The sequence below is a fragment of the Zonotrichia albicollis genome, chromosome 21 (assembly GCF_047830755.1).
Source record: "Zonotrichia albicollis isolate bZonAlb1 chromosome 21, bZonAlb1.hap1, whole genome shotgun sequence".
Taxonomy (NCBI): Eukaryota; Metazoa; Chordata; class Aves; order Passeriformes; family Passerellidae; genus Zonotrichia; species Zonotrichia albicollis.
Window position 1 is genome coordinate 4,523,434 of NC_133839.1, and position 12,189 is coordinate 4,535,622.

The following is a 12,189-nucleotide window of genomic DNA, read 5'->3' on the forward strand; positions in this document are numbered from 1 at the left end:
AAGAGGTGTTATTTAAAACCCAGCAGCTCCCTAATGTTGTGCAAAGGCATCATCAATCATGCCAGGAAAAGAAAGCACGGCTCATGTGGGTTCAATTAGAGGCACAGTAGTGGGCAGAAGTGGAAGAATACTTAGAGGGGAGGGCACAGCTGTTCATTTTTAAGGAGAGGAAACTTCACACGTGAAGCATCGCTTGAAGAAGGGGCTGGCTGGGATCTTGGGTAGCAGGAAGGAGACATGAACTCTCCCAGGCTGTTAAAAGTCCCGAGAAACAAATCTTTCTGGCACCAGATTTATTTAAGTTTGCATCCTCTTCACTGTATCTTTGGAGGCCCCTTTTCTCTCCCCCCTCTTTCCTCCTTGCCCACCCTCCCTCCTTGCTCAAGCCTCTTTTGGAAGGCAGGACATGAAGGGAAGCAGTTGCTGTGATGCCAGTCAAAGCAGCACAAAGTGCCCAAAGTGACAGCTAATAAACCAGATGAGAAAGCCAACTGCTTCGTGTGGGCTGCTGTGAGCTGGGTGACCTTGTCAGATCAGACAGGCGAAACAGGCACGTGCCTGCTCAGCTCCGGCTGGGAGAGCTGCACAGGCAGATGCTGCCATAAGACCCAGCACCAGATCCAAGGGCTGAGTCTATCAGAAATGCCTCCAGGGTGTGGCATGGAGATGGGGAGGGACAGGATCCTGCTCAGCAGCCAGGGGTGCTGTCCCTGGGCGCTGCAGGGATCCCACCCTCAGGTGTGACACTGAAAGTCAAAAGCTGGTGGATGCCATCAGCAATAATTTCTGTGGTGGGTTTGTCCTCTGTGCTTCCAATCAGAGCCACTGGTCTTTGTGTCCATTGCAGGGAATGCTCTCTGCTGTGTCCTGCTGCAGAATTGCGTGTGCTTCAAGTGATGACATGATGGACATGCTCTAAAATGTGCCATTATTATGTCTGACCTTGAAAACCTCAGCTTCCATCATACCAAACATGGAACAAATTACTGGGAAAAGCTGAGTGGCCAGGGTCTTACCTCCAAGGGCACAGCTTTTCTGCTGGGGATGGCCTTCCCAGTGTGCCAGGAAGAGAGAAATCCATAGGGGTCTGAGAGGAATCTTACAGATTAGGTTAGGGGCTTTGTGGGGAAAATATCACTGGGAAAATCCCAGAGATGAAAATGTGGAGACTCTAATTATTAACATTTTGATCAAGGTCTAGAATGGGCACAGACAAAGGACAGTGAGAGTGTGGCTGTGGAGAGGGATACCTTCCAAAGAGAGGGGATCCCAGGACTGTGGCACTTCCAGCAGGCTCTGGTGTCCTGCTGCTCTCTGCTAACAAAGGCCACGGGCTGCAGCTGAAATACTCTCACAGGTAGCTTGGGCAAAACAGTCCTTGTAAGGTGTGAGTGACATGCACAGATATTGCTTCTGTTTACATTTTTGTGTTATATTCTGGTTTCTGTTTCTTTGGTTCTCCGCTGAGGTACATCTGGTGTGCAACCCTGTCGTTAGAGAAACTTCCTCATGCACCACACTGTGTTTCAGCAGTTCTAGTAGGAACACTCATTTATTCCTAAACTAGAGCACAGCAACACCAATAATTTAATTCCTGGAGCTGAATCTCTTATTGATACAGCTTGCCTCTGCTCATCGTGGATCCAGTATCCAGCATGAAACTATGCAAGTCCCATGTCTTTTCCATAACATTTGGATAGCCCCTGACATCATTAGCTTGAGTTTATTGACATCAATAGCTTGAGTTTATGTTTTAAGTTCCAACAGCCACATTGCTGCTGTGTTATTTGATAATAGCATCTGTTAAAGGGAAATGGATGGATGTCTTTGTTGGGTGCTGGAGCAGCTCATCCTGGAATGCTGATGGTTTGCAAGACATGGGAATATTCTGTATTATCTCTTCTCCTGTGGCCATCACACTGCAACACCTTGGAATTTTCAGGACATTAACTGCCTACACTTTATGTACACTTTTTAATGGTACAGATATTCTGATAAACTAAAAAGGCAGAATTACCAGCCACTGGGGAGTGAGATTATTGGGAATGTGAACACACAGTATCACTTCACCTGATGGCTCTGAGTATCCCAGAATGTGCTACTCTGAGTTTGTAGAACTGACATTTTTTTCCATCAGCAGTGCTCCCTGTTTAAATAAACTCCACGGTCTAGAAAAGGGGTTTTGTGCCCACTTGGGAAGTGTCCAGTTTCCCAGCTCAGGGACTGCTTTTTCCATTCTGAATGCAACCATATATCAAAGGGAGACAGGTCTGAACTTCTGTTGAAACCATTAGGGTGTTTTTGCAAAAAGGGAATCCAGGTCCCTTTGATGTGTGCTAGAAAAATTCCCTTTCCTTTTATAAACCCAGATCAATGGCCGGCGGTGCAAATCTCCTGTGAGCATACCAGCCCTGAATAAAATATTCCCTGGAGGCAGAGGAGTGCTGCTGTATGGCTTGGTCAGATTCCTCGCCAGCTCTTCCCCTTCTCATGTTTGGGTTTCTCACATTTCTTAACCTCTGTCCCTCTCTTTATTCTGGTGTGAAGGGAAGAGTTAGATTCTTCTAGCTTTTAATAATTTTCCATTTTTAATTAGAAAGTGGATATGTTGTTTACCCAGTTCTCTCTGCCAACATCTGTTTGTCCTTCAGTCACTCAGTAAATTCATCTTAGCTTTAGATGGGTGGCTTCTTTACTTCCCCCCCTATTTTTCTTCTTTGCCCCTAGCACTCCAGGATTCTGGTGTGCTGTGCAGTTTGGATTATTCCTCAGATCCACAGAAGTTTAGTTTCTGTGTAGCTGTGATGGTAGAGTGACTTTGGGGGAGTCAGAGCACAGGCACTGACTCTGTGTACATCCTCTCAAGTTCCAGGTGCCAGTTATGGGCAGGACACTCTGGACACTCATGGTAAATTCCTCCTGGAAGAGTTCTGTCCCTCAGGCATTCGTGTCCATGGTGTCAGGACAGCAAGGCCCTGGTTCTGTGTGGAGCCTTGGGGCACTCTGCCAGGGAAGCCACAGCAGCAGCTGTCAGTGTCTGCACACAATGCTGATGTGGCCCCAGGCACTTCCCCTGAGATCCCCATCCAAGGGTGACTGACACCTCTCGGGAGAGCCTGGATGAGAGTCCCAAATGGCTTCATGTCAGTTTGGCTTTTACTTCAAACCCAAAAACAAGTCTGACTACTCGGAAGCGCAGGGGGATCCCCTTGGAGTGGCTTTGTCACTGCAGAGGTGACAGGGATGGGGGACAGCTGTCAGCTCCAAACAGCTCCGGCTTGTGCTGCTTTCTGATGGCAGGGGAGAGCAGCAGGTTCCCTCCTTGTCTCAGGAGGCCAGACAAGAGTTTGGATTATTTGTAGAGCTGCACTCTTTCTATGGAAGCGTTTTGGTGTCTCACCCCAGACGTGACAGAAAATCCTTTTTCTGACACTGCTCCTTATGAACCTTGGTGGGTTTGGTAGCTGCTGTCCAAATGATAATGGTAGGGAAAAGACATGGCTGTGCTTAACTTGTGAGCCAAAATTATGGCTATTAGGCTTGAAATGGTTTTGATCTCTCCCTTGCTGGCTGTGGTGGCTGTAGCCGTGTGTCTTTTTCCAGACGGAGTCCAGCGTCACCATGACGTGCATGGATGGGAAGTGGAACAAGCAGGTGACGTGTGAGCCCGTGGACTGTGGTGTCCCAGACCAGTACCATGTCTACCCAGCCACCTTCAACTGCAGCGAGGGGACCACTTTTGGCAAGAAATGCTCCTTCACTTGCCGGCCTCCTGCTCTCCTGAAAGGTATTGGGGGTGTCTGTGCAGTGAGCTGAGAGACACAGCTAACACAGACTGCTCTCAGGAATACATGTTGCTCTTGCTGTTGGTTTAGAGTTATTCATGATATTTTAAGTAGGAAGAATTATGGGACTCTATGGAAGGTTTATTTATATTAGAAGTTAAGTTCCTCTGCATCTCTCTATTACCTTGCTTTGACCTTTCCTTGATCGTGGCTGGCCAGGCAGTAATGACAGGGAATATTGCTTCCATACAACCAAAACATGGAAAAGTCATGGGGATAAATCAGATTGAAATCTCTCATCTTCTTTCCCATGCTTTGTCTATTTCCACTGTCTGTTTCCCTTCTATGCCTCCTCCATGTATTTGGAAAGACAAGACTGAAAAGCCCCATGTCCCAATGACACAGACCCCCATCACTGGTTTTTCTAATTCAACATCACCCTTCTGCTTTTCCACACTCATTTTGTTCTACTCTGACCTTCTTGTCCTCTTCTTGTTTGGCACTCATTACATTTTCCTTTTTTCTTTTATTTTTTTCCCCTAGAAATTACACAGCTTGCCACCCTCTGTCCTCTCCTCCTTGATCTTCTTCCCTGCTACTTTTCTGCTAACATCCCCATCCTCTTCTCATCACCATCAACTCTTCTGCTCACTGGCACATTTCCCTTTATGATCTGGTCCTCAGGAAACAAGAAAATTGTTAATTTGAAGGAACTTGTCCATCTTGTAGATAAACTTAACTGCTGTTGTCGAATCAGGTACAAACATTGTATAATTTTTTTTGTACCTATGGTATCTCCTTCTCTCCTGGGATTCATCGCAAACCCCAAAAAGGAAGGCATGGGAAGTATTCTTCATTTCAGGGAAAGGCTATGTTGATTTCTTCATATATAATCAAATTGCTTAATTATTTTTAATTCTGATGGGAGATAACCAAAACCAGCCAACACACAGTCAAAGTTATGACTACTCAAAAGATAGTGAAGAGAAAATTAAGACTACTTTTTAGCAAAAACCTCCCTTTTTCTGTTTAGACACTCACAGGGCTATCTTCAACAAAAGGTGTTATTTCATTTTAAGTGCTTTAAATATTTTTGAGCGGGCGGTGAAAATAATTATAGTCATCATGACCAACAAGAGCTGATGACTCAGGCAGGAGTTAGCTGGAGGGATGACAACCAACCCCAGATCAGGGGCTGCAGCTCTGGTGTGTAGCATCACTTCACTTCTGTCCAGAAACACTGAGCTGTGAGGTAAAGGCTCCGTTTGGTGTAGAGCCATCACTGATGACTAATAAATGTTGCCACAAAGCTTCTGGAGAACAGCATTGGAATGAGTCATGCCTAATTCAATCACTGACGTCATGACAGCCACTGTTGGTAATGTCACAGCTTATCGCTTTGCAGTGGCAAGTATGATATCACCACGGCTGGCCTGGGAGCTGCTGCATGAGTCAGAGCAGAGGAACATGCTGGTGCTCCAGAAAAGAGCTCCCTCCTGCACAAAATGCCTCTGCAATCATCTGCAGTTGGGGAGGGGAGAGAGAAATCCGGGGCTGATTTAATGTGGCTCCTCTTATCTTTGAGGCCAGGGCAGGAGGGCTCCTCCACATACCTTCCTGAGCCCTCCAGAGCCTTTTGTTTTCTTCTTCTTTGAATTCCAGCCTCATGCCCTGGTTCTCTTCCTCCCCTTGCAGAGAGATGGCATTGCTCCGGGGTTAGCAGTTTGTCAGTATTATTTCGGATAACTCCGAAGTTGGCTCACTGTTGAAAATATGCCTTGTGGGTTGAGAAGAGTTCCTGCAGCAATGCTCAGGGATTTCAATGGAATATTAGGGATTTTTGAAGGGTTAGTGGCTCATAGCTGTGCTTTGTTTCTTAGGAAAAGCTTATTCCTTTTCAACATATGGTATAAAATAACAAAGAATGTAAAATACACTGAGACTGGGCTACTTTTAGCTTAACCTTCTGAAGTCAAGTAGGTCATAGCAGAGGCAAATAGATCTATTGTACCTTTTACCTTTGAGGTGTTGGCCAAGAAAGCTTCCTGAGGAAAATGAGTCTCTAATGAGTATTATGAATCATATTTATCACAGTAGTCCCCAAGGACTGAGAGTCCCCAGCTGAGAATGGCTCCTCATTGTGTTGGAGTAGTGACTCTAATACTAACAGATGCTGCTCCAAAAGTTCCAAATTGAAATAAAAGGGACAGATTCAGGGAAAAGATATAACACAGAAACAGAATGAAGAATGTGATGGCACCAAACCCTCTGTTAAAGCCATGGCTTTGGAGAGGAGGGGGTTGATGTATGAAACAAGCTTCCTTTCAGAGAGGAACAAAATAAGGAAGAGAAATACAAAAGATGACAAAGCCCGTGTGGCTTCCCCTATGCTATAGCATTTCCTGAAATAAGCACTGCCTGCCTGTCACCTGAAAGCAGAGTCCTAAATGATTTAATGACATCATCTAGAGCGAGAGAACGCACAGGACATATGAATGTTCAATGCAGCTGAATTTGTCAAATCGGCTGAGGGGGCTTTTGATGTCTTATGGGTGTAACAACATTTCAAAGGAAAATTGTCCTGCTGAACGTCGTTAACTTTGCTCACTGCTCTTCTCAGGAAACAACAGCAACTTGACCTGCATGGAGGATGGGCTGTGGTCCTTTCCCGAGGCCCTGTGTGAGCTGATGTGTCGAGCACCCTCCATCGTCCCCAACGCGGATCTCCAGACCTCGCGCTGCCGAGAGGACAAGCACAAAGTGGGCTCCTTCTGCAAGTACAAATGCAAACCAGGCTACCACGTCCCTGGATCCTCCAGAAAGTCAAGAAAGTACGTGAGAGACTAAAGCCATGCCATCAGCCTGGTTCAGAAAGCCATGAGTTACAATGGTTTTGGGAAGGGGTTGTTTGTCGCAGACTCCATGTGCCATAGGGAATAGCATGGAACAATTCCTTCATGCAGATAGCTGTGCAGGGTCAGTTTAGGCACCCAGCTCACTTAGGCTTCTTTAAAAATCCTGACCAGTGCTCAAAAAAATAGACTTTACCTTAGAAATACCCCCTTTGATATGCAGCCTGGGGAGTCCCCTTTGAAACCCTGCAGAAAAGGGTTAGTGCTGTCGTCTACTTCTGACTCTGCACAAACCCACTTCAAACCAACCACAGCCCACAAGCCTGGGAAGCTGAGTTTTTGGGAGATGTGTCCAAGGCCAAAAGAGGAGTTTAGGCTGGGCAGCTCAATGTTGGTTTTTCAAATAATTGTTATTTTTGCTCAGAGACCTCATGACGCAGATTCACAACTTGTTCCCCGAGTGTTAAAAGCTCGAGCACACCCATCTCCTGCAACCTGCTAGCAGAGCTCGGAGCCTTTAGAGGCTCCCTGCTGACTCAGCCACTCACTAAATGTTGCTTTTTTCTGCACAAAAAGGCGAGCCTTTAAGATCCAGTGCACGCAAGATGGCACGTGGCTGCCAGGCGCCTGCGTGCCCGTCACCTGTGACCCTCCACCTTCCAAGTTCCACGGGCTCTACCAGTGCTCCAACGGCTTCCAGTTCAACAGCGAGTGCCGCATCAAGTGCGAGGATGATGACAGCCAGTCGGTGAGTCTGCCTTACCCAAACCACCTCAGCCCACGCAAGTCTGGCTTTTTCATACCTTCCCTATCTTGGAGAGGCCAAGGGATATTGGGCTCCTTCGAAACCAGGGAAATGCAGAAGGGCAAATCAAATTTAAAGTTGAGGAAGAGCCTGGAAATATTATTTTTATATAGTAATGACAGTATTAACTATTACCTGTAGAGGATTAGAAGTGGCTGACTTACCATTTCTAGACAGTAAATGGCAGAAAAATCTGCCACAGGGGCTTTATCTGGCTAGAAAATCAGCAGCAACAAATCAAAGTAAGTAGAATATGAGTTATCTACACTTATCCCATATATTCATTCTGTTTTACCTCATTTTTCTCTCGTTTTTACCATTTTATGTCTGTGTGTTGTGTGATAATTTAGCACCATAGGGATTACAACTATTCAGGTGAATTCTCTCTAAACTTCCATGTTTTTCTGGCTGTGAAGGTGTCATTTGGCATCAGAGGTCAGATCCCCATCTGGCACAAATCAGCATGTTGCCTTTGGCTTCCTGGGAGCTGTGTTCACTGATATGAGACGGTCTGGCCTCTACTATCTTATTTGAAATGCCTAGTTTTCCTCACCAGAGGTAATTATAGTTTGTGAGATAAGTAACTTCTCCCAGAAGTGCTGCTGCTGCTCCCTCTGCTTGGGAAGAGAAAGTGGGGATGTGGAAGCTGCAGCAGCTGCAGGCACTGCTTGGAGCAGGGTGTACTCTGACAAGGGCTGTTTCATATCATCAGAATTTAGATCATCAGATCATCAGATCAGAATCTGAGGACCTTTAAAAAGGTACCAACCCTGCTCTAGGGGCAGTCATGTGAAAGACACCTCTGGTACCTGCTCCACATGTTAAAAGCTCCTATTCCCTGTCCTCTGGCCTGCCTTTTGCATGGTGACAACAGACAGAGCCCCAGCGTTTCACATCAGGGCACCTGGGAAAGTTTTCCTTGTTTAAGACTTGGAGGGAGGTTTTGAGCAGTGTGAAATGAGAAGTTGCAGGCATGGGTGCAGAGGGGGTGGGAGCTCTGGGACACAGCAGCCGTGGCTTTGTGCATCCACCACTTGCTCAGAGGGGCAGCATGGCCCGTGCTGTGTTCCAGCACAGCCAGTGTGGGGAAACTGGGACATCCAGGGCAATGACAGCTGGTGGAATGGGCTTGTGTTTGCTTTTAAATGAGGTGAACACGAAGAGGAGCAAGCAGTGGAGTCAGGGTTACAGCAGTAATGAAGTAAGCTCTGGGAAGGAAGAGATACAACTCTGTCTATTCACTGGGAGGGAGAGGAGTGACTGCTCAGCTGCGAAAGCACCTTGGGCAAAGGAGCAGATAAAATCTTGAGAAAGGTATTTACAGTGAAAAGTATTTTCAGATATCTCAGAAAATAGGCTACAGAAGAAGAGCAAGAGCTCCTGGCACAAGCCAGAACCACTTGAGAGGTGTTAATTATTTAAGGATTAAACCCCACTAAGTCTCTCTCAGCTATATAAGGTGATAATACACGTTGCATCCAAGCAAGAAACCCAGCAGGGGTTTTCACAAGAGATTTTGCAGGTCAGGGAATGATGGACAGGATGTTACTATAGCAATGGATATCCTGGGATCTCCGAGTATGTTGCTGAAACTATACAGGAGTACCCTCAAGCACAGCCAGCTCCAGGAACATAAATCAGGTTTCATGGCTCATCTTTGAAAATCACATTTGAACCCTGGCATGGAAATTGCAAGGGAAGTGCACCAACTTGCTAAAACAGCAAATTGTGCTCAATTATAATTTAGCAATTTATTCCTGACTCTGTCACCATGCTGGAAGACCATTACTTGGCTGCACATACAGCATCTCTTAATCACCAGGAATGTAATGGTCATTTAAGCAGGTACCTCCCTTGGCACCAGAGCAAGGGTCTTCCATTTCTGCATATTGTACACAAATCATATAAACAGTCAGATCTAAATTAATCAATCTCTGCCAAACTGGCCCTTAGGTGAGAATCACCAAGCAGGATCTCACCCTGAGTCCATCTGCTCCATTATTCCTTTCATATGATTTCCTTATTACTTCTGGCAATGGCCAGATGTCTAGAGAAGGGGAAGCAGGTCCCACACCGTAGTCTGCTGCTAATACCACTTTGCATCTCACTAAACACTGTGTTCATTAACAAAGATGAGCAAAAAAAGGGAAGCTTTAGGATATTAAGGACAAGATTACCACTAAAGGCTGAGCCCTCTTCCATGCTGGTACCAGGGGCTTGTGCAGGTCCCTGTGCAACAATGGGTGTGAGTTGTGGGGCAGAGCTCATCCAAAACGCTCAGCAGTCCTGCAGGGATCCCAGCATGGACAGCACATTAAAGAATCCCCAAAGATATCCTGCACAGTGTCCAAGAGTAGGGCGGGTAGAGAGCAGGCAACATGTCTGGCGTGAAAATCGGGTGAGGAGAAGCAGAGATCCTGCATGATTCTCCCACCCAGTAAGGCCCCCACAGGAGTTTTGGAGCCCAACCACACCAGACATGCTCCTGTTGAATGTCCCACATTGCCCTATGGCAGCTGGGCCCACAGATCCCACAGAACAGCTTGTTTGCACAGAAATCCCCAACGCTGTGTGGATAGATCTGACCAAAGATTGCCTGCGCACTCCTTTGTTGTCTTTAAAGGGCATGATATTTCCCCTCGGACTTTGGTATTCATTCTTCAGTATCATACCAAGAATCTCTTCTATAAGAGAAATGTCATATTCTGTTCCTTGCCCATTCCCACACCAGAGGATCTTTTCGTCCTCCGCACCTGCCTCTGTGCGTGTCTGTCTCAGCCCCTCCGCCTGCTGTCACTCAAGGCAGCCAAGCTCTAAAGAGCACGTTCTGCCCTGCTAAGCTCGTGTCCCACTCTCCCTTCCTCCTTCAGATGGCCATTGGGGATTCTTTCTTTTTGGAGAGAGATGATGTAACTGGTTAGAAAATGTGAAGAGGAAAAAGGATGTCTGCATTCGACACCAACCTCTCTGTAACAAGGAGGAAGGCAAACGGGGTGAAGGCACCTTAATTGCAGCAGCAGTGGGGCTGTTCTAAGGTGTAGACCTTGCAAGGGGCTTGTGAAGACCTTGAATTGTACAAAAGAGAAGAGATGTATGTGTGTCTCTGTGTGTGTGTGTGTGAACACTGTAGGTTTCCTTTTCTTTATTCTTTGGAAGAAAACTCCTTCTGCTCCTAGGACTGGCAATCCCAACCAGGGGCTTTTCCAGCTGCAACAGAACTTTGCTCCAACACCACAGCTCTGCTCACTCCTCACCTCTCAACCTCTCCTTGCTATTTTTTTGTTAATTCTCACTATCTCCTTCCCTCATTCCCAGGGCCGTGGGAGCAATGTGATCCACTGCCGGAAGGATGGCACCTGGAGCGGCTCCTTCCACCTGTGCAGGGAGATGCAGGGACAGTGTGCTCTGCCCACCCAGCTCAACAGCCACCTGAAGCTGCAGTGTGCCGGCGGCTATGGCATAGGTGGGTGACACCCACACCTGTCCCCAGGTGGGAGCAGGAGACCAGGGAGAGGATGGGGATGGAAGGGAGGGAGGAAGGAATCCTTCAAGTAACCTGTTTGCCCAAGAGACTGCTATGGGAGGCTTTTGAGGGAAATGCTTTTAGAAAAAGTGAAGCTCTGAGAGGCCAGGCATCATGTAACATGCTCTGACTGCAGGCTCCTTGCAGGGCTTCCAGTTTCATGGTGTGCCTTCTTGGTTTTCAGGGGCAGCAGCATGCCAGACTGTGCCAGGGAGGGATTGTACCTGCTTTTGTTCTTACGCTTTTGTAATGCCCCACTCCTCCAGCCGCATGCACAAACCCTCACTCCAGAAGCTGAAAGGCAGGGAGTTGACAGGAGAATGCAGCACTAGGATAATTCAGGTCTTCCCAGAAACATTATGAGACCAGCTGAGCATTCCCTTTGCTATGATAGTTCTTTAGGAGCTGTTTTAAAGGGTCTGTTTTCCTCCTTCTTTCTGAGGTAACTGTTCCCTGTGTGAGGGGTGATGACTGCTGTGCTCAGCTTGGCTTTGTGTCACCCAGGCGCAGGGAGGGACAGACACTCTGAGCTGTACACACCATATTGTACTTTCAGCCCCCATTTTGGGGGTCTCCCTGCTGTAAGGGCTGCAACAGGAGCTGCACTGCCTGCAGCCCACACAGGTTTGCGAGGCCCCTTCCTGCAGCCCCCCTCCCAGCCCCTGCCATCCCCCTCCTGCCTCCGCCTGTCCCTTTGAACTTGGAGAAATTTCCTCCTTGCGCGGCTCCCTCATTATATCGCAGCCATGCGCAGGACTGCAAGCCTCCTTGTGTTCCCTCCCCGGGGAGGAGAACACGACCTGGATGAGATCACCGCTCTGTAATGATGCCAATTACAGATCATATATCAAAACAATTCCGACCCGCTCCTCTCCACCAGCGTGGTGGAGCCCGGGAGAGCGAGCGGCTGCGGCGACTCTTAATGTGGAGAGGCGTTTTACCCTTGAGACGAGGTTACCTCCAGGGCCAGACAGGTTTTTGCAAGGAGAGAAACCCCAGTTCCTGGTTTTGGAGGGCAGCGTCTCAGTGCTGGGTGCCTGCCAGCTCTGGCTCCTGTCACAGTGACTGTCAGCAGGTGCCAATCCCAGGGACTGGTGGGCCTGACCCCAGGATGGGACCACACAGCACCATGGAGGTGAGGGATGCGTGGGGCAGACCCCCCACAGGAGTGGGGCTCTCTCTGGAGAGGGATTTGGAGCTCAGAGAGGGCACAGTGGCCGCTGG

At 47.7% G+C, this 12,189-nt stretch overlaps 1 protein-coding gene across 1 annotated transcript in view; it reads left to right on the forward strand.

Moving 5' to 3' along the window:
* PAPPA (pappalysin 1) overlaps window positions 1-12,189 on the forward strand; it is a 180,560-nt gene that overhangs the window by 139,548 nt on the left and 28,823 nt on the right. The window contains exons 15-18 of the mRNA XM_005493856.4: window positions 3,604-3,787; window positions 6,406-6,616; window positions 7,214-7,385; window positions 10,758-10,905. Of these exons, the coding sequence (XP_005493913.2) occupies window positions 3,604-3,787; window positions 6,406-6,616; window positions 7,214-7,385; window positions 10,758-10,905 (715 nt within the window). The remainder of the gene's footprint in view (window positions 1-3,603; window positions 3,788-6,405; window positions 6,617-7,213; window positions 7,386-10,757; window positions 10,906-12,189) is intronic.